Source organism: Rhipicephalus sanguineus, unplaced genomic scaffold (genome assembly GCF_013339695.2).
Source record: "Rhipicephalus sanguineus isolate Rsan-2018 unplaced genomic scaffold, BIME_Rsan_1.4 Seq813, whole genome shotgun sequence".
NCBI lineage: Eukaryota > Metazoa > Arthropoda > Arachnida > Ixodida > Ixodidae > Rhipicephalus > Rhipicephalus sanguineus.
This window is the reverse complement of record NW_023616045.1, coordinates 32,144-60,001: the sequence shown is the minus strand read 5'-3', so window position 1 is coordinate 60,001 and position 27,858 is coordinate 32,144. Positions and strand designations below refer to the sequence as shown.

Here is a 27,858-nt window from a genome sequence, read left to right as displayed (position 1 = left end):
AGCTAAACCTCAATACAACAAAATTGAAAAGATTGACACTTCACTATTACATCAGACTCCTATACAGGGTGTTTTTTTTTAAACAATAGATTTTTTATAAAAATGCTATGATAATGAAGCCCTTGTCGTCTTTGCAAACGAACTCTACAACAGGACGGGAAAACTTTGCTGCACCTAAAGCTGCATACAAATGAATAATTAGCAAAAGTTCGTTAATTAACATTTAGACTATTAACTTTAGGGCCATTGTTTATATAGAAGAGTAGTAGGGCATGACAATTTATGACATGTCCATTTTTTAAAAATTGCAAAAAACACGTAGTTTAAGATAATAATCACCGAAACTCAAGGCCGCGATCGAGGTGATACCGAAACTGTGTGCACCGGATGTGCAGGAAATCTGTCAGCCCGGTTACGTCAGAACGGAAGCTCACGTGACAATTTAAAAAAAAAAAGGCACGTTGCAGCAGAATATGGTCTGCAATAATAGCAAGTCATCCCAAATACCCAAATGGACCGCTTATTCTTTGCGTTTGGTGTGCAGTGCTTATTCGTTTCTTTCGCACTGCACCCAAGAAAACCACAATTTCCACTTTTTCATTCACTGTACAGCTTAAAACTAGGCGACGGCCACTGCGGCGCTACTTCTCTCAGACAAGCACACGAGTTCTTTGCACTTCTTTCGAGTTTAAGAAGGAAACGGATAAGTACTACACACCAAACGCTAAAAATAGCGGCCTTTTTGTACTTGCAGAGTACAAAAACGGCGGTCGAGTGGGTACACATGACCCCAGTTTTACCACACAGTAGGTCACTAAAGGGGCAGCTTTCATTAGTCTCCATTGCTCGCAGATCATTTGCCACCGCCGGCGCACAGCACACGTTTTTCCACTAGTGTGGCTGGCCCTTAACATGTTGTTTGTGGGTAATTAGAACTTAATTTAATCTCTTCCACTTTAATATAAAACTAGGGATGTGCGAATATTCGAAATTTCGAATATTTTTCGAATACTGTTTGCTATTCGATTCGATTCGCACAGGAATTTTACTATTCGAACATCCCAAAAACAAATACAGTCAATGTCCAAATGAAAGTTACCCCTTCAGATTTTCAATATGCTTCACCTCATCACACCCCGGTATTGCGGCAAAGCTGCCTTTCAAGCTCCATTACGGTAGAACTTAGCCAAGACACAGTCAACGTCCGATTGTGAGCGGTCCCTAGATTTTCAATATGCTTCAACTCATCACACCCCGGTATTGCGGCAAAGCTGTCTTTCAAGCTCCGTTACGGTCGAACTTTGCCAAGAGAAAGTCAACGTTCGATTGAAAGTGGTCGTTAGATTTTCAATATGCTTCACCTCATTACACCCCAGTATGGCGGCAAAGCTGCCTTTCAAGCTCCCCTACGGTCGCAAATGTACTACTAACTCAAGAAAATGCTGGTTCCAACATGGAAATGAAAGATGTGGCAGAGGTGGGGGCTCAATTAATGCTGTTTTGGACCTGAAGTTTGGGCAAGAAGTCCGAAAAAACAGAAGCCGAAGCTTTTTAGCATCCAAAATTTCAGATGTTCTTATATATCGACGTCTACGAGGCAGATTTGGAACTCCGGACTTGAAGGGAGCACACCCTTGTCCGCCACATCAGTTGGGCTTCCACAGAAGTTGAAAGAGGAGGAGGGGCTGAGGAAATGGCATCTTTGCCTATCACTTGTAAAGTGTTGTTGGCAACACTTTGGTTGCACCAAATCATGTACATAAATAGAATTCAGCCTCTACATTGCCTCATCCTTGATAGGACAACTATGAAACACCACCCCGCCAGTGCTTCCTCAACCTAGCGAAAAGGAACACTTTCATGTTGCTATCTCATAAGAATATGCTTAGGAATCCTCTCCAACTTTTTTTCCGCAATTTCACTTCGAAGTATTCGAGAAACATTCTAGAAATATTCGAGAAATATTCGAAAAATATTTGATTCGATTCGCACTCACACTTCAATATTCGAATTCGCTTCGCACCGAGAATTTTGCTATTCGCACAGCTCTATATAAAACTAAGAGTTTCAAAAATACCATTTGCAGTCGTATTATCCCATTTCAGGTGAAAACACGATCGTATCAATCAAATGAAAATACATTCCTTCTATGGGGTGTTATTGGGCAAATAAAAAAATATGCATTAAAAAAATGTACTATACAGAATAATATCAAGGAGATTCTACTGTATGCAATATATGAATGGTCCATACACAAAAGTTCAGAGGAATATGGAGGCTTAAAGCGATGAGAAGTTGTGCAACAAGGAATATCAATGATATCAATATTTTGTTGATAGGGCCCTGCAACACTTTTTCAGCATGGTCAGAAAACGCTGCCGATCGGTAGTTGAGGCTCTTGAGAACACGCAAGCCAAACATCATAGCGCAGCACGCGGCTTGGGATTTACAATACATTCTCAGTCAGCTAAAAATTGCTTCCTCTTTTCTCGACAAATGATGCTATTTAATCAAAACCACTGCATCATTGACTCAAGTTCCACGCCACTGGCTGATTTGAACATGCCGCGCTCAGTAATTACTGCGCCCGCTGCAGAAGGCCAGCATTTGCCCGCATACGCAACCGCACTGAAAGTACGTCAGGCGTTCGAAGAAAAAAAGAAAGTGCTCAAGGTCATGAAGCGCACTTGACGTACCTTCTTCCCCCGTGCCATCATCACTCGCTGCTTATATTCCACCGCTTTCATCGGCACGAGAGAAGAGAGAAAGCAATCACAGCGTGCGACAAATCTTTCTAACTCCACTTGTACTGGACGGATTCTAAAAATTTTTGCGGCGGTCGATTCGTGAGGCAATAAGCTCTTTTAATGAAGCCATTCGATGGCTACTTGGAAAAGTGTTGCAGGGAACCTTGAAGGAGACTTTTCTTCAGAGCAACACCTGCTTAGTTGCTGCCCTGGCAAATACAAGTCTTCTTGTTCAAACAAAGGCTGCAGCAACATTTCCTGCACGACTAATGCTGTTGGAAGTAATTCATGTGTGTATGTCATATACAGAGATATATGTGTGTCTTAAAATTCGTAATTCAGTAACACACAAAAAAAAATGGATGTGAAAAAAGAAACCATGTCAAATTGGGACACCTAACGTGGCAGGAAAACTGATATTCGATTTTCAGACACTCACATTTCTTTGTCCTTGCCAACTTTGGCACCTTTGTCCATGAGAGCAAGGTACATGGCCTGTAAGATAATGCCAGTTAGTTGCATTAATTTGCACAAATGTAAATGTAATAACTGGTACAAGCAATGAACTGCCATGTCACGACAGTTGGTTACCGGATTTGTAATTTCCACTTTGACTGACGTTCAAACTACGCAAATAAATGAGGACAGGACGAAAGAGCGAGCAAGACATCTTGGGCGTCCGTCGCGTCTTGCTTATTCCATCCGCCTGTCCTCGTTTTTTCGCACAGTTTTAACCTCGGTCAAAGTATGAACCAACTAGCCCGCAAGAACCTCCTACTATAGCTTCCACTGAGCACCAGATTTCCATTATAAGAAGAAATGAAGAAGAAAGATCCAGTTTTAATTACAATAAACGGTTTAAGATCGATTAAATTCAGAGATTGCAATTCCAGAACCACAATCCAATTATGTGGCATGCCATAGCGAGAGACTAGGCAAAAATTTTCATCGTCTGGGACTTCCTTAACGTGCACCTAAACCTAAGTACATAGGAATTTTTGCATTTTGTCCCCATCGAAACGCGGCTTCCAAGGCTGGGACTGAAAAAAAAAAAAAAAAATCACTCTGGGCTACTGTGGCAGGTGTGTTTCACAGATGGCCTAAGAGAGTAGAATTTAAAGAAACCTATAGCATCACTCCAAATAGACAACAGATTGCAAATACCTAACCTCGAAATGACTTGAAATACCCAACTCAAATGACCACAACTAGATTATTATCGGGAATACTGATAAGTGCAGTGATGCGATCGACCGACGCCACTTCGGTGCAGCTTCTGGAGTAGCTAAAATCTCGCTTTGGAGCAGCATAACAACCTTTTGGAGCAGTTACCAAGCAAACACTTTCTAACACAAATATTTGTCTCTAAGCTTGATCAGTTGTACATGTTTAACAAAATCGATACATGCACAAATAGATGCATCTCTACTTAGAATACCCCAAAAGATTAAATTACGTTACTGCTTGTCGCTGTTCTGCGGACAGCCCTAAGTTTCTTTGGAGCTGTGACCTCAGGCCACCTTGCATTTTCCCAGAATACACCTCATATTTGTGAATGAATATGACTTTCCCTGATGCTTCAGTTACAGTACTGGAAGCACAATCCATAAAATTTCTATCACTCTGTTTACTATACAGAAAGACTATTCTGATGACGTTCGTACTGTGAGAACAACCTAGGGCTCCGCTGCATGGTGAAGTGACTGTGATTTTGCTTTATGGAGGACAATCGTGAGGATGCTGGTTCATGGACGGTTGATAAAATACAGGGTTTAATACTTGGTCCCTTGATGCCCGAAATATAATCTGTGCTCCATGAAATTTGTGGTAATGCGAGCCTTCGTATTTAACTTCAGCAAGTTTTCAAACACAAACTGTTGTTTGTGTTTGTTGTTTGTGTTCGGCGTTTGTGGTGTCCTGACTTCTTTCTTGTGTCCGTGTTTGCACGCCCTGTCTTTTTAGAACAAACTGTAGCTGCGGTCGAGAAACAGAACAGATGCCTGAATGCTGGGACACCATGCTTTCTCAGCAAAATCGCACAGTCCACTGCAGCGAGTGATATTGTTTATAAAGTCCGGTGACTGTAAACGCAACTTGTAAATTAAGCACCCTGCACGAACTTTTATGGAAGTATATCACAACAAATAGTACAACCTTTTTTTTGTAAAAAAAGCTAACTATAACGAAATGGTCTATTCTCAAGCACACACAAGTACTGCTCAATGTAGCTTGGTCCACAGCAGTTAGAAGCTATTTTACTGAGCTTAATAATGTAATACAGTATGGTCTAGTAGTAGTAGAAAACTTCATGTGCACAGTATGGGTCAGTTCAAATTGTTTGGCAGGGTTGTACTTAGCAACTACTTCAGCTACATAGTATACACGTCAGTATGCACCAATGACCACTCGAAATTACAGTGGTAGGTGAAGTATGGTTTGCAAGCATGTTCAGTCTTCTTTTTCTCCGAAAGACTGCAAAACGATGTCTTGGCGCATGCTCGGCACAAATTATGGGATTTTTGCACAAATGTAGCGGAATGTAGCAGGTTTCACCTATTGGCGCAGTTTGGCGCAATTGGCGCAGCTATCACATCACTGTAAGTGGTTTACATTTTTAAAATGTACAGTGCTGTACAATTCTGTGTAGTGCATGCAAGTGGCCCACTTTGTTCTGCAGGGTAATGCCTAGCGGTGGCTGTTGGTCTGAGATTATGCCTTTGTGAGCATGCGAAGCCTAATAAGCATCTAGGCTTGTTTTTTACTAGTGGTGACATTGATAAGCACCTTGATTACGCTAACATACATTGGGGCTTCATGGTGCTATAGCTCTCACTGCACCACAATGCAATGGATTGATGCTTATGGGTTGATAATGCATATCCGATCCTTTAGCGATAAATGGAGCACACAAAGTGAAAACAGCATTCTGGGCAAGTTGGTAAACCATTACTTCAGAACAATTGCGCAACAAAAAAAAAGAGAGAGAGAGAGACACCGACAACGCTGTGTTTGAGGGAGCGTTTCTTTTCCACTACATGTTAAGGATCTATAAAAAAAACAGGAATTCAGCAAAGTTGTTAGATAGAAATACCTAGACTCTCAGTAAACGAAAATCCCTTAAACGGAATTGCTGCTTAAATGGAACAAGTGCTCCTACTGTGATTAGTTTCGTACCTGAATAATGCAACCCTCTTCATTTATCAGTAAGTGGAACTCCTGTTAAAGGGACCGACAACTGTCCAGAATATGAAATGAGTTGACTCCACTGATGTAAAGATTGTCCGTTGCACTGACTCAAACCAACCCTGTTTTTTTCGTGCGAGATGAATTTATATTTTTAATTCTTAATTGAAAGTCGCGAGAAATGACTTGTGGCGCCTCTGGCGGCAAAAACATGGACGATCCGATGAAGACGGCCACGTGACCGTTGATTGCTGTACGCAGCCGACGATTTTTTTGTTAGTACTGAAATATTGTTCGTTTCTTTATATTAAAAGGTATTAGTCCATAATAATGTACATATAGGCCTGCGTCAGTAGTATGCATTAAAGTGGCGCTTCCTTCGCGTGACGTAATGATCCCATGCTCGTCAGCGCGTCTTGAGCAACTTTTCAGCGTGCTCATGCAACCGTGCACACAGTTACCAGGTCGCTAAGATTTTGGAGCGACAGAGTTTTGCTGCCTACACTTCGTCTCAGAAATGACGCGCGCTGCTACTCGGTGCGGCCATGCATATGCACAGTTACGTTTTCGATACTTGGCTTGGCTCGTGTATCGAGAGAGTAACGACGCCGGGAGAAGCCATCCATGAAACAGGTGCAGGCAACCTTGGGCGCAGGCGCACACAACGCTGTACAAATACCGGGAAGGTGTATAAAGCCACACATCTCATTGTGACAGCTTGCTATTTTCTAAAATGGTTGGAAAGCTCAAAATAAAGGTGGTTAAGCATAGTTACAGTAACTCCTGCGAAGCAGAACAACGACAGCTTTCACAAGGGCTAGCGGCATCGCTATCAATTCTCAGCGTTGCTGGAGCAAGCCTTCATGCGTGTTTGGAGCCTTTCAGATCGAAAAATACTGCTTATAAAATAACTACGGGCTTTCGGATAAACCACTGCAGCTACAAACGCTACGAAGGGTGAGCTTCGTGTCCGCGCCGTAAAAAAACTGGGTCGAGAAAAATCAGTTGTCGGTCCCTTTAAATGGAACACATTTTCTTGGTCCCTTCAGGTTCTGTTTAACGAGAGGCTACTGTATGCACAGTATTCTAGTGACTTGAGTTATTTTATTGGCTGTTGACATTATCTGAAGTGGTGAAAGCATGTCGTTTATTCATACCAGGTGATGTGAAGTGCAGGTCATCAGCCTGCACATTAGCAAACCAGGAGAAAGTGGTTTAAACCTGAGGTTTTTTGCCATACATGTACGGCGGTGGTTTTCTGTCCAGCAAGGTCTTTGCCATACACGTACGTTTTCGACCCTCCATTTGAAATTTCGCACTACGAGGTAAGTACTAGGAGTGCTGCCACCTCCTAGGACTTACAAGAAGCGTTTGAAATTTGACTGTGCTACCTTCTTGCCGAGATAACAACTGATTTCTAGCTTCAGCGCATCACGCGGTGTGCAGCAACGCCGATGGGCAGCGCCCTTTCGTGGTTTCGGTTTCGCCGCGTGATCGCAACAAAGGTGCAAGAAACTTGATTTTCTATATTTTTTATCAGCACTCCCTTGCAGGGGTAGCCTAAGTTTAGTATTTCCATCTTTATTGGTGCAGCTTTTAGCTTGTTTATCACGGACGCTCATGAGGCATTCTTGCTCTCCTTGTTTACTGAGTGTACTCTGCCCAAGGCAGCCATAAGCAGAGGAAATGCCGTGTGTGTGCCAACACAGCTCTGCTCCAGAAGGAGAACAGACACGCATTTTATGTGTGCAGACTGCTATAAGGTGCTGTGCATAGACCCATGCTTAAAAGAATACCATGCTCTGAAATACTATTGAACATTTTGCAATTCTGAGTGATGATGACACCAAAATACTGTTCCCAATTTTTTTTTTTTTACAATTTTTTCTCTACTTTGCACATTTTGTACATTCAAAATTTGCACTATAGTAATTTGACCATCTGAAAAAAAGTTTTTTTTTTCAACAAAAATTCGACCCTAAAAGGGTTAAATATTGTTGAAGTACAGAGGAACCTCATCAATTTGAATTCTGCAGGAACCAGAAATTTCTTTGAATAAAAAGTAGTTTTGAACCTCAGGGAGAGAGCCCCTTTAAATACAGCACCTGATCACCTGAGCCAAGCTACTAATTGTGCACTGCCTGCCCAATCTCTGTGCAAGCTGGAACAGCAGGTAGGTATCATCAGTTGGGGGTTGCTGATTAGATGTGAGCATGCGTGCAGCAATGGAGGCAGGGTGTGGGACAGTAAGCACGTCTCCTCCACTTGGCCACTTGTAGGGGGAAGTGGTTATTGTTAGGAAAAGAAGATGTGGAGGTATTTCCCACATTCCAAAGGCAGCATGGCTCACAGAGAAGTGAGTGGGACAATAGAAGAAAGGATGGAAGAGGTCATTTGAATTTGAACCAACATGCGAAGCAGGAGTCTGTGACCTCAGCCAACCAAGAGGCAAAAGTCACATCAACTCGTGACTGCCACAGAGAGAGAGAGAGAGAGAGTGATTGTGGTTTGAGGTTAGGAAAGACACTGATTTCTGCAATCCATAAAGGAGCACTGTGCAGCATTGTGGGGCGGGAAAAAGTGAAAGATAAAAGAGAGAGAGGAAAGGAAAGGCTACATTCTTAAGATGAGGACCTACATTACCGAGTACCAGATTGGGGTACCTTTCTTCCTTTTAGAAAAATCAGTGCATACCCAGCAGCACTGGGAATCAAACTCAGTACCTCCCACATTGCACGTGGACCCACTATTACTTGACCACCATTGCGACTGCTGCCATGCAGCTCTCGCGCTGTAGGCAAGTGCACCAGAATGAAGGGAGCAAGGGAGAGAGGCAAGGAGCAAGGACCTTGGAATGTACGCATGAACATTTGAAGGACTTTAGACAAAGATGTGAAGCACAACTAATACGCACAAACGGTAATGTTACCATTAGTACGCGTGCCAGGTATGGCACAGTTTCAAACTATGACCATTTTTTATCAGCCACTTAGATGCGACAACATGTTCATTTTGGTACAGAAGCCTCGGTTATTTTATTTGGAATCGTGCAACAAAACTGCCAGCATCAAGCATGATGAGCCTAGTTGGTGTTTTTCATGTCTTTGACCCAATATGATTGCAGACCAAAAGACTTCAAAATTTCCAGTCATGCACTCACAATTCAGGCCTGAAAGGGCTAAACAAGTAAATGTAAGGTGTATAAAATGCTCTCAAATACACACAGTAAAATGTGTTCTCACCCTCTGATACTCTGTGTACTTCACTGGATCCTTTTCAAAAATTTCATATGTCACTGACTCCAGGTTGTCCATCAGGGGCTAGAATTAAAATCAAGCAAAGACACCTAAACACCAAGGCAAGTTCAACTTTCTTTGTTAAATTATGGCATACTTCATATGAACCCAACCTAGTAATAAATACCTCAACACATAGCTAATTTCTTCACAAAAACAATTTTAATAATTAGCACTAATTACTGTCAGAATTTCCACGAATTCAGCACACTTATTCAAAAAGGGTCTCATGGTAAGGCTTGAATTCCTATCAAGTGTTCATGTTTACGCAGAACCAAATGTTGCGTAAGACATCAGTAAGAATGAACACCATCTTTTTAGACTAACAGCATAAATCAATGTTGTGTTTGTGCCTCCTTTTAGTATTTAGTGTCCAGAGCTTGTGGCACACATGAATGCAATATGCGATCAGTCTGCTGGTGACACACGTAAGTGCCACGTAAAAACTCTGTGTCTCCGCTTTAGAAACGGGAATACTGAGGACGCACTTCAAAGTCGGCAAGGCATGGGCATTGAAGTTCATGAAAAGGGCTGGCTTGATGATGACAAGTGAACACACATAGTCAGCCCAACAACAGCTTAAAATAATTTCTATTACTGAATGGGCTTGCACATTCTTGTTTCTTTTTTCTTTTCTTCTTCCTTCCTTTTTTTTTTCACGATTTTGAAGGCTCGACCTACATTCGAGTCAACTTACAATCACATAAATATGGTATGTATTATAATTTGCAGAGCAATTCTGCAATCAGGCACGACAGAAGAGTCACACGAACATAAAACTGCAATTACCCGGACACAGTAAAATATCACCAGGGTTGCCCTGTAAGCTAATCTGGTTTCCCAACAATTGTTCCAGCATCAATATTTTCTTTATCGGGAAGCTACCGCCGATATTCATTCCGACCAAAGGTAATTAAAATTTTTGCTTTCTGATATCAGAAAGCAAAAGCAAAGGAATATCCCACCTGAAGTGGTGTTTGCAGATAGTCTTCAAACCCTTTGGAAAATTCACTCAAGGGGTCATCTGGAGGCTGTGTCTGAAAAAAAAGAAAACACAAAGGTAAGCACGTGATGGACTACAGTGGCGCCACTTTTGAAGAGCATAATCAAGCACCAGGATGAAAAACTAGTAATGCACAAATAAAAAGTTCCAATAGTTCAGGTAAAAGCCACCCGCCACGGTGGTCTAGTGGTTATGGTGCTCAACTGCTGACCCGAAGGTCGCAGGATCAAATCTCGGCCATGGTGGCCACATTTTCGATGGAGGCAAAAATGCTTGAGGCCCATGTAATTAGATTTAGGTGCAGGTTGAATAACCCCAGATGGTTGAAATTTCGGGAGCCCTCCACTACGGCAGATCTCATAATCATATCGTAGTTTTGGGACATACAGCCCCAACAATATTACTATTATTCAGGTAAAGGCATAAAAAAAATTCCGAGCCCTTCCACTACTGTGAAGATGGAAGCCAGTGAAGCTGTGACTATGGTGGGTCTGACATAGTGAATATTGCTAAAGTGAATCTGTATACAGTTGAACTGCATATAATCAAACTCGAAAAAAGAAATACTGGGAATTAGTTCGATATATCGGATAATTCAATTAAAACTTTAACGAAATTATTGTATTCTTCCTATGAAAATTTCGGTGCGCGAGTTGACTTCATGGCACTGCTCTCTGTGATGTAAGGAAATGCCTTCACAGCAATACGCAGGTTTTTATTTTTAATTTGTATTTTTTCTGAGCTTTGTAGTTGGGGATGCGAGGTTATACAGAAGTGAGTTATGCGCGAGAAAATAAGTTATCGATCTAAATAGCGCCTCAAAATCTTCATATGCAGCTATGTGTATTCATCACGTGCATTGAGTCTGCCTTGGCCTAATGTTGGCCTTGTTCTTCAATATCGAACTCAGCATATTTCTTGGGATGCTGTACGCAGCAGTGATGTAAGGCTTGTTTTCCCCACGTTCGACTGCATTGATTATCGCCAGCTTTACGGAGAATAGCATGTCCTTCTGTTTATGGCATCCATCATGTTAACAAAACAAGCAGAGAAGCGAACAGTGACCCCGCACAACCGGCCAGCGGCGCAACGACAAGCAATCATGCGGGAAAGCACGTGAGGGCAAGTGGTAGTTTCTACACACTCCATGCGGCGATCTCCTAATCACACTACCCACTCCCCCAAACGCATGGGGAAAGTCTCCTTCAGCAAGGCAAAGAAAAAAAATTGTAAGGAAAAGCCGGAAAAACCCACTTCTTGGGGTGTATTGCGCTGCCCAATGTTCGATATATCAAGTGTTCCCGCTATTTTGTTCGATGTAACCGTAGATCTTCCTTTCAAGCATTGTCGTGCTTGAAAATAGTTCAACATAAAGGATCATTCGATTTACCCGAGTTCAATATAGTTGGGTTCGACTGTGTTATCATCATTGGCTATACCAAGTGGATAAAGAGACACACACTCAAAGATACCGCGGTGCTTCTTTTGTGCATGACGTATATTAGCTTATCAATGGCGGCCAATGGCACTCTCAAAATTAAATCCTGTAGTACATAAGAAACCCCCTTGTTACAGGGGGCATGACATTTGTTTGCTATGCGAGTGGTCTTGTCTTTCAGGCAAAAATGTTCACATGACTCTGCCATGTCGGCGAAATCATACGCCTTTATGTTTACTTTTATGTCGTGTCCATTTTTTCGACACAAAAACACTGGATTAGTTGAGTTGATCAGTTCGCTGAACATTGTTCTTCTCCACGTGTTTTGTCCACGGATGCAATCTGCCAAAACCCAGCATTATACAGCGTCTTTGTAAAAATTAATCAGTAGAACAGGCACCTGAGCAATGTTCAAAAACAAAACTTGACATATCGAAATGTGTACGTAAAACAAAAAAACTACGGGCATTTTGCGCTGAGTCGTGCAAAGTTTGGCACAGTGAAGCACGGGCGCGTCGCCGCTTGTACTCCCCCGTCGAACCTACACGTCTAGCTTCGAGACATGCGGCTTCCTCCTCGGAGTACGCAAGCAGGCCATGCAATATTGGCCGCGAGGAGTTACGGAGTCGCCCTCTATCGGACACACCTCGATTGCGTGCTAGGTAGGATACCACCGGCGCGCTCCCCATAGGTTTTGCTGTCGGCGCTCTACAAAAACACCTCGCGGAAGTCCTACAGGGCATTTCTGTAAGTACTTTCGAAAGGAACTGTGTTCTTTACTGTCAAAATAATCATTTTCGACGAACTGAAAGCACAAGATAGTCTACAGTCGCTGTCTCATTGCAGAAAACCGAGCAACCGCTTCACGCGATCACCGCGTTGGAGACCCCTGAACCGGCCTCTTGCGTGAAGGGTAGTTACTCGCTGAGTGCAAACTATGTGAAATATCTCCTTAGAGTAGACTGCCTGTACAACCAAACGGAGCATAACAGAAAGAAGCCTCAAGCCAGCGAATGCACGGGTTCGCGACGACTGACGATGCCTCTGCATGTATGAGCGTCTGCATGTATGTTCGTACTGATGGTTTCGCTCTTGCTACGAGCGCATTTTGGCACCGCGCTGTGAACTTTAGGGCGCAAAATATGAGAATTTGTGAGTACACAAACAACTACTGTTGCGCTGACGCTATCAGAGCAGTTCAAAAACAATTTCGTTACAACTAGGGCTTCTGTGCGCCGTCCCGACGATTCCGTGGTTTTTTTTTCTGTCTAAATTACTGTACGTTTCAATGTCATTTGACAAGTTGTCTCGCACTGCATATTGATCGGTCTTCTCAGGGGGCAAATGCTGGTGCTTCAGTTTCTTTATTCAGTGCATTCGTTTCGTTTGGTGCTCACACAAAACGTGAGCGAATGCGACGCTTTTTTTTAATGCTCCTTAATTATCGATCCCTTTGCATTCCAGTGAACTTGCCGCTCTCTGTCATCAAAAAATTCATAGACCAAAGCTTCACCACTTTGAGAGTGCTGGTGGAAGGAGAAGCAGTCTACGAGACCGAGCATATAGTAGCATGCAACGCCAAGGAAAAGAAAGAAAATACAGTAACATTTGCCGGACTTGTTCTGCAAACGTCGGCTGTGAACTAGGACCCACATTAACTTGAAATATCGGTGAATAAAATAGAAGTTATTGCAGCAGCCGCAAAACAGGATAGTAATTATTTGGCGAGTACCCCAGCTATTTTGGCAGCAGTGTCGTGTCTAACACCAACAGGGTGGCATCTCTTCCGCGTAAATAAATGAGGCTTCAAGAAAATACATGGGGTTGGAGAGGTCCAACGTGAGTTTGAGAGTGACACAAATAAATTTGGGCTTTTTAGCACATAGTGTTTGCGTCAGGGGAACGCAAGCTCGACTGAAAAAATGTTATTGCCAATATAAATGCAGCACACAGCCGCAGCATTTGACTCTCGCTAGTCCACCAGCAAACGTCGCGTGGCTTATGAAGGCGAAAGCCTTAGATACCTCTTCAACGGGAAGATTGACCGTCGGCGGCGTCAAGACGAGTGACGCAAAAAATGATCGTCATGTCATGACGTCACCATATGACGTCATGATGACGTCACAGATCTCCTAAATTTGTAACTTCATTATCACATCACCATGACGTGACATAACGTGATGTCACATGATGACGTATTCACACGACAGGGTCCCTTTGCATTGCCTCCGTGATCGGTGGGCCGATCACGGAGGCAATGCAAAACTTATGTAGCTTACGAAAGCGAAAGCCCTAGATGCCTCATCAAATGGAAAGATTGCCTGTTGACGTCCCGCATCGGCGGCGTCAGCACGAGTGATGCAAAAAATAATCATCACGTGATGGCGTCATCATGACGTCACAGATCGCCAAAATATGTGGCGTCATTATGACGTCACATTATCACGTATTCACACGTCATGGACGCTTTGCATTGCCTCCGTGATCGGTCACGGATGCCGTGCAAAACCGCGTTAGGCGCAGAACGCTTTGAAGGGGGCGGCGGGAGAATCAGTACAACTACTGACAAGAAGAAGAAGATGGCTTTCGCCTTCTAGTCCATATTTGGCGAATGCATAAGGAACCCTTGCGTTTTTTAATTCAACATATCTAATCAATGACTTGCGCATCTGCAGCCAATTTTGTGGACGCTGAGCACGGGGCCGACGCTCAAGAGGTCGCACGAGAAGGTTCTGAGATGGCATCGCACGTGGTAAATGGTAGCGCCTTTTCCATCCTGTGGCAGATAAGCATCATTTGCCGGCAGGAAGCGCGCGCGAGCCATCGTCTCAGTGCGCGCTGTCGGCTACTCACCGAACATAGCAGCCCGACGCAGTAACGAGTCTTCGTCGCGGATGTGCTTGTTGCACACAAGACTCGCAGTCGATGGCTACTTGCCGGTCCTTAGCTTTACAACCCATGCTTCACTCAGTTTCTTGTCCCGCGGTTACCAGTGCGGGCTGACACTGGGCTCCGTTGCGTAAGCCCGGTACTGCGGCACCAAGCGGTAGAGCCACATGTTCGTCGCCTTCGGAGGCAGCCGCTCTATTACAGGGTTTCAATTGAGTAGAAAATGAGAGAAAACTTCAGATTTGAACAGACCACAGCGCATGTGGCACTTGAAACTCGTTTTCAAAGTACGCGGCAGTGCTCCACAAGCAGCCGACGCGGCCGCTGAGACCACGTGATCCTGCCAAGCACGTCACGCCGACGGTGGCGCCGGCGTTTCCAGTGGTGGGCCTCGAGGCCAATACAGCAGAAGTTGCGCGCAATGCCTCTGTCGGTGGGCGTGGCTTGGCCAGGTGGTGCGATATAGAGCACTGCATGGGCCTGGGCCTGGCCTGGTGCGCGGGCCGGGCTGGGTAAGGGATTGTTGGATCGGGCCCGGGCTGGGCTCGGGCCCGTGATCTTCGGGCTCGGGCCTGAGCCAGGCCCGTATTAGGCCCGGGTCTCATATGTATCTGTATAATTGCGTGTGTACGTTATTTGGCTTTGTTTTTGTTGTTTTGTGGGGTTTAACTTCCCGAAGGGGCCCAGGCTATATGAGACGCCGTCGTTGAGGGCTCCGGGTAATTTAAACCACCTAGAGTGCATTGGAGTGCACAGAAATTGCCCAGTACAAGACGTCTACAATTTTGCTCCATCGGTATGCTACACGTAATTTCAAGAAACTCCTAATATAAGTTTCGACCATTATAGTGAGTGAACGACGTTCTTGGATACCGTGTAAGGAAAGCAACGGTAAACTGCCTAGATTAGTGAATATAAGATGTGCGGGTTTGTATCTAGGGAAACATTTCGAGTATGCAGCTACACTCGCATACCCGCTGCGCCTGTTTCCGCCTGCGTGACTCCGTAGACTGGTCAACGCGACTTGTGAGTCGTTAACATCTCAGGAGCTGTTTTTCGTGCAGTTTAAGTGCAAGATGCGAAGCGACTCTTATCACAGGGCAAACGCCGTTGTTGATTTTCCCATTACTAGTGGTGAGGCGCCAGACCATAGCGACACTCGTTTCCTAGAGTGCAAGGCTGGCAACTGGAGTGATGAGGCTAGAGAAGCGATCTGGGATTCTGGGAATAACCAACACACACACAAACACACACAGACTGATTAGTTTTATTTAAACCACCCTTTATTCAACACACCGTCACTGTACACGTCTGACACGAGTTTTCATTTGAAATAACTTCGCAATGAAAACAAATTTTCACGTAAAAGATGGCGGGGACCTCGTTTCGCTTAGGCACTGGCTATGCACGAATGAAAGCACTTCTTTTCTAAGAAATCGCTTCAAAATTTGCTTTCAGAACAAGCCCCCGGCATATTCCGACAACCAAGCCCATCCTCTGGCAGTCAGGGGCACGCCGTGAGTGGTTACTGACCACGTGTTTTACAAACGTAACCCATCCTTAAATACTCAGTTAATGCGAGTATGAGCTCCCGAACGACGCCAACATGCGCGGACGCAGTCTACGTTGACATCAGACATGGCATATGCTAGAATTACCGCACATAGCTCCCACAGTCACGTATACTCACTCGATTCTGCCGAACGTCATTGCAGATGTAAGCAAAGCACGAAAACAGCAAACCGAAACGAGGAAAAAGAGCGCACGGCGGCGGGCGCAGTAACGTGCGCCGTCAAAGAGCTTTTCTCGTTGCCGGCGAGGCGTGTCCTAAACGGGCCGGGCCCGAACCTTTCAGGACCGGGCCCGGGCTCAGGCAGGCCGGAGCATGGAGTTTTCGGGCCGGGCCGGGCCCGGGCCGGAAAAATCGGCCCGTGCAGTGTTCTAGTGCGATATCTGGTCACTAGACGACGAGACGCTTACTTCCTCTTTCTTTCTATCTTCCTCTCTATTTCATCGATGTTCTCTCTCTCTTTTTCTTTCTGCATTTCTTTCTCCCTATTTCTCTCTTTCTCATTCTTTCTGTGCTACGTGTTACTCTCTCCTCCTTTCCTTTCTCCTCACCACCACATCTCTCCTCATTCTCACTTCCCTTTCCCACCTCCTCGCTACATTACACAAGGCTATGCTATGCTCTGCTACCGTGGCCTGGATAGCCGAGTGGTTAGGACGCTCGCCTTCGGATATAGGATACGCAGGTTTGAATCCCGCCTTGTGAAGAATTTTTTTTGCAGGAAGAATTTTTCTTACTATTTCTTTATGTCTTCCTTTCAGTCTCTGTTTGTTTCTCTCTTTCTTTCTCTCTCTCTGTACTCATTCTCAGGTAGCCGCACAGTGGCACATACCCGTTAAGATGATGATAGTTTTCTGCAATCGACTCACAAGGAACGATTTGCTAAACAGCTTAGTTGTTAAAACCCACCGCGATGGTCCAGTGGTTACGATGCTTGACTGCTGACCCACAGGTCGTGGGATCGAATCCCAGCCATGGGGTCCACATTTTCGATGGAGACGAAAATGTTTGAGGCTCGTTGTTTGGCCACATCCTCACGGTGCATGGACTAGTAGTGGAAGCCCAATGGTGGTCTCTCAGAAATGAGATCACCACTGGACTGGGCCAAGCACAAAGCACAAAGCACACGCCCAAAAGTTGTAATGACAGGAGAGGCGAGCCAAGACACAGCCAAGATCCGCAGTACCTTAATCATCTGAAGCCAGCAACTAGGGCAACCAACCAGGCACCAGTGAGTAGGAGCAAGGTCCAAGTCTGGCATTCTGTGTCTACCAGGAACCATCGGATGGGAAGCTGATCATTCCTGGGAACCTGTTCAATCTATGACTGTAGGACACAAGGCCCAATGGGTGTGATAGGTGTCATGAAAAAAAGAGGCATGCAGCAAGAAAGAAGACAACGAAGAGTCAAGAGCGCTCGAATAGGCAAAAACACAGAAAAGCAAAGAAAGTTCCAGAGGCTCAAAACGCGTGACCCGAGCCATAATTGGCCGAAAAAGGGCTCAGAGCTGGCATTGTCAACCTGGGTCCGGTGAAGGAAGGTTATTTTGTCAGCCGTATACTGGTGACAAGGATGGCAAGCGTCTGGTCGTGATGCTGGTGCACCGAGGTGTGGCCATCGACATCAAAGAGGCTTTTTGTTGACACTGTAGTCACTCACACACAGTCCAGACGTGCTTGCAGCACTCACTTCCAAAGATAGCACTAGCAAGCAGTCAATTCCCAGAGGGTCACATCAGCAGAGAAGTGCCATGCCGGGCCGAACAGTTCACTAGGCCTGATGGGCCTAATGCCATGTCAGCAGCGCGACGACCTGGGCACAGACGACGACCAACTCATCGGACTGTGGAGAGGACCACAACACTGGTCAAAGGATCGTGGATTTTATGATCGTGGACCACTACGGATGACGAGATAAGGCTTACAGCAGATTGGACTTTGCTACAAGAAGATTCATCAAGGTTGTTTGCCTGCTAATAAGCCTAGCAGGCGAGCTCTCCACTGGTGGCGTGGGTGCACCCATTAATGTAGCAACACCAAATCAGAAGGCACCTATCAGCATGCCTGTACTCTGTGCCACTGACAGGGAAGCAAGCATCCCTAACTTAATCAGACTGGCCCCTGATTTTCGTCGTTAGTGCTTTTCCTATGTGGTCACCATATGCAAGAAGGGTGAGAACACAAATGTGAAACGCTGTGCTTTCAAACGATACTGTGGAGGGAGCGCTTGGAGGTAAAAAATATGGGACACACTTCCATGAACTTTGGTGTTTTTATGCAATTTTGAACAGCCATAAACAATGTTATAGGAACATTTGAAGCCACAAGCACTAAGGTTATGTAAATTTACTAACCACCACTCTTATGTTTACCTGAATGATCACAGCACTGTAGTTTTCTGCAGCATAGCAGTAACCAGAGGAGTTGTTGAGGGAGGGAGCATTGAAATCCCCACTCCTCCCTAAAGCGTTGCCGTGCGTGTGTATGTGTGTCTATGACATACAAATGGTGCATGCAATATGCATGCACATACTACATAAATACATACATACATACATACATGGATACATACATACATACATACATACATACATACATACATATATATGTAAGGAGATTGGACCTCCCACCTCCAAAAAAATATATTTCTGGCCAGGCTCATGGACTCTAGTAACTTATGTAAAGCTACATGGACACTCACAAACTGGCCTTAACATTCACTGGATAGTGCTGTTCAAAATCTGCTACACAGACAGCCCAAAATGGTAACAATAAAGGGCTTGCTTAATGCCACGACACATTTTTCTGTTACTTACATTGTAAAGGTGGTCAAGGTACTGATAGTACAGCCTCATGTGTTCGTGACGACAGCTCCCATCAACCATCAGCTGGCTTCCAAGCTGGTCAGCCAAATAAGACAAAAAGAGCAGCATGTGTAACATTCTTCAGCATCTTTGCATCATTTGAAGGTCACTAGTTTAATAATATCACTTGACGGCATTTGCAAAAGGGTGCTTCATATCAGGAATCCTAGACGGTACATCTACCCTGCCTTTTCCAGTGTAGCCTCTAGCCAAAGCCATTATAGAGACTCAAGAGCAACATGGAAGCAGTTTTACAATTGTAAGATATTCTTCAATTACCTCATTTTCATTTCTTTAGCAGGAAAAGCTCCACTCTAGCAGAAATAAATATTGAAGCTTCCCTTGAACCATAAAGTTAATATGTCAGTGCTGTTTCACAATTGAAAATTAGCTTTGACATAGGCCAGCTTCGATGTGAAGAAAGTTTAAAACTCACTAGGTTGAGTATCTGGTTCCCCTAGTATGCAATAGAGCCATTCTTTACTGACGAAGTTTCACACAGCCCCTAGCAGGTCTTTTAATTGATGAATTATGCCTAGGCTAGTGTCAGCATTTTAATATACAGTTGAAAGTCAATTTTTAAACGAAGAGATGACCACAGTCCAATTATTTAACTAATTCGGGAGGTTCGTAAAGTTGAGAAAGGCATTTCTAGGCCCTCAGAAATCTAAAATTGTAGTGTGGCGACACCCAAAGGCTACCGCGGCATTTTACTTGCTGCTAACCAACACCTGCATATGTGAAAAGTCCGCGAGGGCAGCTTACACATAAACCCTCCCATGTCCGGGTGATGCAGACCAGGTAGACTGTCACATCAAGCTATGATACACTGCCGATATTCAAAGACAGGGAGAATGAATGCAGTGATTGTGCGAGCAGGCACAGTAAAAAAGTTGCAAGGAGACGATCAGTGCCATCCTTTGCATAAACCATGAAATAACAAAAGCAACCACCGTAGTGTTCCTGTGGGAGCATTTAGAGGAACAACAAAGCACAGCTGCCCCTAACACCATCTCATGCACAAGAGCACTACCGACTGTTGAGTCCATTGTTTCATGCACGGGCACAGCGCGCAGCCTCTTCAAAATAAAACTAGGGCTGTGACTAGGGTGGCTACACATTTTAACTCAACAGCGTTAGGGCACACGCTTGAAGAAAAATCCGCCGGTGTCAAAATTAGAAAGAAATCACCAAATTTTTACTCATTTATTTGAGGAAAAACTTTATTAAATCAGGTTAGGAGCAAAGTTACATAGTTTTGTTAATTCAGGTTGATGACAACACTGAACCCATGGGCCGCTGCCGGAGAATGGCAATTTCTTCATTAGATCGGGAACCTTGTACAATCAAGTTTCGTTAAATCAAGTTTTAATCATAAAATGCAGCCCCAGTCTAGGTGGTTTCTTCACTTTCACTCACTTATCAACTTTCCATGTGCATGAAGAGTGGCACATTAAATGTTCCTGAAGTTTAACCTATAAATATTGCTAAGTCAACATTTCTCTCCAGTGTCCCTCTCATTCTTTCATTGTCATGACCTAATCATATTCTTTCTACGTTTCAGCCTCGCAATACCACTGATGTTACCTGCACGTTCTACACATTCACTGATTCAAATGTGTGCAACAACGTGAAGTTGGCAAGCTTAGAGGTAGTTCTGCCATATACAGTAAAGCCTTGATAATTTGAACGCGAAATCTCGCCTAATTTGAAGAATTTTTGTGGTTCTGTATTTCTTCATTCAAATATGACTGGATACAGCAGACTCCCCATTAAACAGAACCTGAAGATCAGGAAAATATGTTCCGTTTAACAGGAGTTCCATTTACTGAGAGATGAAAAAGGGTGCAGAATTCAAGTACGAAACGAATCACACTTGAGGCAGTTATTCCATTTAACGGGGAGACCCTGCTTCAGATGCGTATTTCTTTATTTTTGAGTACATTTTTACTACACTTTTGCAGCTTATGTATCTTAATGTCGTGATTTCAAATATGCAACTATTTTTCTAGTACAATTTGTTGTTCTTAAAATATCAAATATTTCATGTATATTGCTATGAGCAAGACTTATTTATAAATGTGAGAGTTATAAAGCAAATCAGCATATCACAATAACCTGGAATGAATACTGTATGCAGTAAAATAAGAATTGATGTTCTAGGCCCATTTGAACAAAAGTTCTGGTTTATATGAACATTCTCAGCTTGATCGCAGTTTGACCCAGCTTGACATCACTCACTTGCAAATGTTCAACATACCATAACTTTTGTTCAAATCAGTTTAGAACATCCATTCATGTTTTACTGCATACAGTATTCATTCCAGGTTATTGTGATATGCTGATTTGCTTGATAACTCTCACAGTTTAGAAATAAAACTTGCTCCTAACAATACAGAAACTATTTCATAGTTTCAGAACTACACTCCAACCTCGTTATAACGAACACGGATATAACGAATTATCGGTTATAACGAAGTAAATGAATAATAGTCTTGTAATAGCTAGTGTTACAAATAAACGTTTATAACGGATTTTCGGATATAACGAAGTTATTTTCGTGGCAGATGCGACTTTGTTATAATGAGGTTTGAGTGTACATATTGTATAAGAACAATAATTGCATGTTTGAAATCAGCACATAAAAGTGCATAAGCTGCAAAAGTTTCATAATGATATGCTCAAAAACAAAAAACATGTTTCTGAAGCAGGGTCTCCCCTAAAGCAACAATTCTGTTCAAGAAATTTCCATTTACTGAGAGACTACTGTAACTTGAAACGGTGGCTGCCGCCAGCCTGGTTAATCCGAAGATTTTGGGTACCATGTGGAAATTCTCGATCCCGATTTCACCGCAAACCTGGGGATACGACGACCCCACGATGTCCTCAACAGCGCGGACAAAAGCGTGACAGGAGAAGCAAAATTGCTAAATCTGACATCTCCACTCCTCATTGAATGACAGCAAAAATCTATCTGGTAGGCGCACTGAATGCAAACCAAGGACATCATCTTTACTTCACTAGGCTTTAATTTAAAAGACGATGATGATAGAATATGACAGAATGATGATGCACTGAACAATCCAGAGCTGCCAAGAGGAACAAGAAGACAGCCATCCTGGTAGACAAAACATAAAAGCCATGAAGCTGTTGTGGGTATTTAGGCACTCTTAAGGGGGGACATGGCCTTGTGGAAACCAAATAATCATCAAAGAAAAAAGTGTTTTTTAAATTATATTGTTGACATCTACAGCTATTATTTCGCATGTAAAGCCTAAGAGAAGTCTTATAGGATCAGTATTTCATCTGCAGTTTAGATCTGTGCAACGAGTACGAGCTGAACGTTAAATGTTTTTAGGTCATTTATTTAGCTTGTCGGAGTGATATCTCATGATCTAGAAAAGCTAGAGCTGTAATTACTTTTTTAACATAAAGCCCAAGCTGTGTATCACAAAGTGCTGAGAGCAGAATCCTAATTTTCTGCTCAGAGATTTTTTAAATTGATTTTGTTTTTTCTTTACGGTAGTCATGGTACAAACATTGAATTTCGATCATCTGCAGAATGACTAGTTATGATTCGATCTGAAAACTGTTTGCAGCGTTGCACTTATTGCATATAGTAGCATCTAGCTATCTGATAATATTCACTTTCTGCTGAACGGCTTTTTTCCTATTGTCTCCGGAAACAATAGAGAGGCAGCTTTGTGTATCTCGTAAACCAGTTTGCTTACAAGAAAAATTATTGTGCACTTGAAATCAGCATGAAAAACTAAACAAGTCTATCTAATTTCATCAGGATTGGACATAAGATACAGAAAATATCTCCACACACCATGTCCCCCCTTAAATTGTCAAAAAACTTAGCAGTCGGGCAATGCTTTGCCCTGTAGTGTTGGCATCAACACACTCCACATCAACAGAAAAATCATAATCATTGCACTTCAGGCTTAAACTTTTTTGCACAATGGCACAAGTCACAGCAGGTGCCCCATGAGCAAGTTATGAAAAAAGTAACCTTGTCTCCACAAGAAATGCCAGAGTCCAGTGCCTGATAAAGGCACAATGATGCCACCACCAGTGAAGCCCCGTGAATACCCCTTTAAGATATTGCTTTGGATACCATTCGTAGCATACAAAATTTCAATTATGGCCTTCACTGAACAGTCTAAAATGCTTCACTAACCTTGAAAAACTGATGAATAACTACTTGGTGAGCTCGGGGTAAAACAGGAAAGCCCCTTTTGTTTGTCAGGAAGACTGAGGTGCTTATCACAATACATCTGACAGGTTCCCCCAACCAGCGACGTAACGTCTCTGGGGATGGCACGTCAGCAGTCAGCCGAAGTGCTACACCTATGCGCTTTTCTGCACCAGCCACACTCCTAATAACATTCCACCTGAAAAATCAGAATATGTAAGACCATTATTTCAATATTACCAGCGAGAGGTAAACCTTGAGAAAAGAAAATATTTTGGGCAATTTAGCTTGTTCAACATAAAACTTTTGTGAAACCACTGATTCTGACTGCCCCCTCTATTGTCCAGGCTGTTTTCATTGTCACTAACAGGTTGCATTTTGTGCAATGAACATATTAAGAGCTCAAGGGTCTTCAGCACTGAGCTGATTTAACAGATTAGCTCCCACAGATTTCACCGTAAACAGCAGTCAAACATTCGGCTGGTCATTTTCGAGCGCTCCAGAGCACTCTGGCAACTCACATCACATTTGGCTTGTTGAAATAGAGCGCTTTGAATATATTTGGCTAGTCCTTTCAGAGAACCACGCTCCATCTCAGTGTACGACTGACATCTGATCATGCGTCTGCTCCAGCTTTTGTCCTGGCGTGATGTCAGCCGCGGCTACATGCACGGTGTATGCCTTGTTAGCAACAAAAGACAGTGATGTATATCCTCTTCCGGCCTTCTATTGCTCTGGTGTGAGGCTGCACGTGTGGTGTGGATGCACTTTCTCTGGCTTGAATAAAGAGCAGGATACGCATTGTTGCAACCTGAGGAAGAGCACGGCAGTGCCCAGCTAAATGTACCGTAAATTAAGCTTATTGCACCAGCCTGTAAGAAGCTGTTATTGAGCTCTCACGATTTTGAACATAAACAGGCAACTTCACTCAGTGAAGTCACCTGTGTACTCGTGGAATGTTTCAGATTACTGCTCATAGTAAGTGAATTGCTGAATAATCAATTTGAGCAAATGTCAACAAATAGTATAAAGAAAATAACCTATTTTATTCATGGGGTCTACATAACATGCAAAGTCAACATGGGCTATGTAGAGTGGCAGGCCTCAGATTCATTTTCACCGGTATGGGTTCTCTAATGTATGCCACTAGGTTTTGTGCACAGATCATAACTGTTCTTGCAATCTGCCCTCATAAAAATGCAGTCACCAAAGATGGGGGCTGAACCTGCAACCTCATGCTCAGCACCTAAATCCTATAGCCTTACCAGGGTCCTTCAATACTTTTCTACTGATAATGAAACTCCTGCATAACACCATGAAGAGCTTCATATAACATGCAGCTGCCACGCCACAGCGATGCGTAGCTAGAAAGCAATGCTATAAGTGCTCTACTCTTTAAAGGCTTCATCTCCATGCTATTCACAATGCAATGTTATGGTTCAAGGACTGTGTTTGCAGACGTTCCTTGTTAGATGGAAACCTCATGAACTGGAGTTTATTTTTGACAGAAGCAGTCACATCAAGGCACGCGTGTGAGCTTTTTGTTGTAAGCAGTGATGTGATTGATCGAAGACATTTTGGTGCAGCTTCTGGAGCAGATAAAACCCCGCTTTGGAGCAGCAAATCTGCTTTTTAGTGCAGTTGCCAGTCCCACGTTTTGAAATGCAAATATTTATGTATTTAATATGGAGCAGTTGTACAATGTTTAATGAAACGGATATATGCACACATGAATGCATGCTTATAAAATTCAAGATGATGAAATTAACTTACTACTAATCGTTTTCTTTCACCCAACGCTCAGTTTCTTCAGTCCCGTGACCGTCTGTCACCTCACATTTGACCACAACACAGTTCATATTTGTAATTAAATGAGGCTTTCTCCGATGCTTTAATTACTGTATGGAAGCGCAAGCTGCATAAATATACCACGCTACTGAACTAGAATGGTATACAGCTACTGAACTAGAATGATATACATATGTGGAATAGTTTTTTTTTGGCAATTTCATTAAAAAAAAACAGACAAAAATTACTTTCTCTGCTAAAAAAATTGCGAAAATGTCAGCAACTGAAGTACAATTGTATTTGTAGCTCCATTGCAAGAAGAGACAACGACGAATGAATTGAAACAAACCTGAACGCTTTAAATATAGTAGTTTCAGAGAAAATCGATCTTGAAAAAGCCTTAAAATACATGGGAGGTATAGGCCCTACACTGTGCCCTTAATAATGTTATGTCACAGAATGAGATAGTAGTAGTCATAGAAAATTTTACGCAGTATGGGGTGGTGTCAAGTATTGCTTGACAGAAATGCACCAAGCCCTCACCCCCCTTCCTTCCACCTGTTTTTGGCAGGAAACATTAACATCTTGATTTACTGCTGAATTGATTTTATAGTCCTGTACATCTTTAAATAAGAACGAAGCGGCCATGTCAAAAGTAGATGCAAACAAGCCTGCACCAATGAGTACACGGTCTACATTGATAGATCATAAAGACACTGAATTGATAAAGATCAGACACTGAATTCTTTGCAGTGGGGTCATCATAATGTGATGGAACATACCACTCCCAAGGGTCGTCGTCATGACTTATCCTGTCAAGGTTGTTGTTGTCATCATTGTCGCACTCACGATCCTCTTTGGACAAGGAGCACAAGTGCCGCTGACTTTGCACAGAAGGTGCCTCCATGGGAATAACAAGCCAGGCCTGGAACATCAACTGTAAACCGCAGGCATGATTATTCAACACCTACACACACTCAAATGCAGGTGAAACTAAAATACAATGGTCAACTTACTAAAGGGACAAGATGAGCCCGGTAGGTGCTTGCCATGCGAAGAAGAAGCAAAGATGCAGAAAAAAAAAGCAAAGAGAGCATGCATATTTGTACATGAGCCCCACACCACATATATACAGCCAAGCAGTCAACAGATGCAAGAGGGCCACAATTTAGTAAACAAGTGTCCAACACTAAGATCACATGCACACAACAACACAGGTACAACGACATACTTTTCTCAGACATTCTGAAGACTTTTTTTTTTCTAAAGAACAGCTGGAGAGTTCACTGCAGCCTTACAAACGGATCCTTTACAAAACGGAACAGGCAAGCAAGTACATAGCACACATTCCGTGGTTGTGATTGTGAATTGAGGAAAAGCTTTGGTGGTGCATGCAAGGCAGTGGGTGGTGCACACAATGAACTGCTGCTCATATGAAACACACTGGAGCTCCAGAAGATGACACTTGTTTAGTAAAAGATGAACTGCTATCACAGTCAGCACAGAAGAATGCCAACAAAACAGTCAATTTTAATTCCTCCCAGTAAAGAACCAGTAAAGACTGAGCCTTTACAGATGTGAGCCTTACACTGAAAGAAATTCTGCTTCTTCGTAAGAGAAACATTTTTAAATGCCATCTTTGAATAGCTGCTATAAGCTAAGTGGACAGAGCACAGCAGCAGGTAATTCACTGTATACAACCCCTTTTGCCCACTGCAAGTAGCCAATGTCTTGGGCCACCAGTAGCGAGCACTAAATGCCAAAGCTGCCGAGCACAGGCCACACGCTTCCACACTCCTCTTCACAACGTGCCCCCTTGTTATACATAATAATCACAGTGTTCTGAAAAATGAATGCCCAGTAAGAAGATGGTGCAACCGATACACAATTACTGCAATGGCATAAAGCACATGGATGGGTGAATTGCATATAAAGTAATAAATTTTAGCATTAAAAACAGGGCATACTGTAAAAATAATTATATTTCTGTGAAGGTCTTGTCAGATGTCACCTAAGTTAACTGCTTATCCTTGGAAAAGTGCCATTCTCGACCACAACATCTTCACCAATAAACGGTAGTACTTACAGTGTCTAAACAAATAGTCTAATATAATAAGGCATGCATTAACAAGCTCTAGCACACTAAATGTATTCAGTAGTATTTTTCTTCGAAAGTATCAAATATTGTCAGTTTGCTGTACACACACACACACACACACACAAAAAAAAAAAATAGTTGGCAATACTGCAAAAAACGTAAAATTTTTGCAATGTTCACAGGTTTCCTACAATCTAAAAAAAAAAGGGGGGGGGGGATGATCTTGTGAACAATTTCATCCATCATACAAGTGAAATTACAAGAATGCAAATGTGCCACACTTCCTCTGGCTTAAAAAGCCAAAGGAGCAGAGGAGCCAAGGTGCAAAAAGACCGCGGAGCAGCCTTTGATAATTCGCTCAACTTACATTTGAGGACGCTAAAAGCGCCGTGCATTAGACAGCAGTCAAGTGTATTTTTTAAAATTCGCGGTTTAAAGAAAGGCTGGAAAAAAATTCAGCAGGGGAATTGTCTTAGCATAACTTTAAAAATCCTATGTTTCTGAACAAGCGCTACAACTTTTGCATTCGAGATTTTTTGTAAGAGCTACTATTTAAAAAGTTCATTAGGCAATCTTTGTTAATTACCAAGCTTGGCGGATTGTAAAAAATATCCCGACATGCTCTATAAGGCTCAGAACAATACTACAACCATCCGAGACGCGTAGCACCCGTTTTTTTTTTAATACTTGGTGCTAGTTAGCTGACACACCCTATATGCAGCCTAGGGATAAAAGGGGGGATACAAACCTTGTCATGCTACTAGTTTTACCTTATATTCAAATAC

At 43.0% G+C, this 27,858-nt stretch overlaps 1 protein-coding gene across 1 annotated transcript; it reads right to left on the bottom strand.

Moving 5' to 3' along the window:
- Positions 1-3,166: 3,166 nt before the first annotated feature.
- On the bottom strand, positions 3,167-25,938 carry LOC119378383 (protein arginine N-methyltransferase 5-like). Its single transcript, XM_037647545.2, has 6 exons — positions 25,758-25,938; positions 23,173-23,386; positions 18,942-19,025; positions 10,192-10,263; positions 9,173-9,250; positions 3,167-3,242 (listed from the first exon to the last, which is right to left on the bottom strand). Exons 1-6 carry the CDS (start codon positions 25,907-25,909, stop codon positions 3,183-3,185), a joined length of 660 nt encoding a protein of 219 aa, XP_037503473.2. The 5' UTR covers positions 25,910-25,938; the 3' UTR covers positions 3,167-3,182.
- Positions 25,939-27,858: the final 1,920 nt, after the last annotated feature.

What these genes read in the sequence shown, in the direction of transcription:
- LOC119378383 (XM_037647545.2), bottom strand. Translation starts at nt 25,909, where the DNA reads ATGTTCCAGGCCTGGCTTGTTATTCCCATGGAGGCACCTTCTGTGCAA. An exon ending in ACCTTGACCACCTTTACAAT is followed by an intron (nt 10,264 to 18,941) that starts GTAAGTAACAGA and finishes CTTTTTTTTCAG; the next exon opens with ACACAGCCTCCAGATGACCC. An exon ending in AGTACACAGAGTATCAGAGG is followed by an intron (nt 3,243 to 9,172) that starts GTGAGAACACAT and finishes ATTATCTTACAG; the next exon opens with GCCATGTACCTTGCTCTCAT.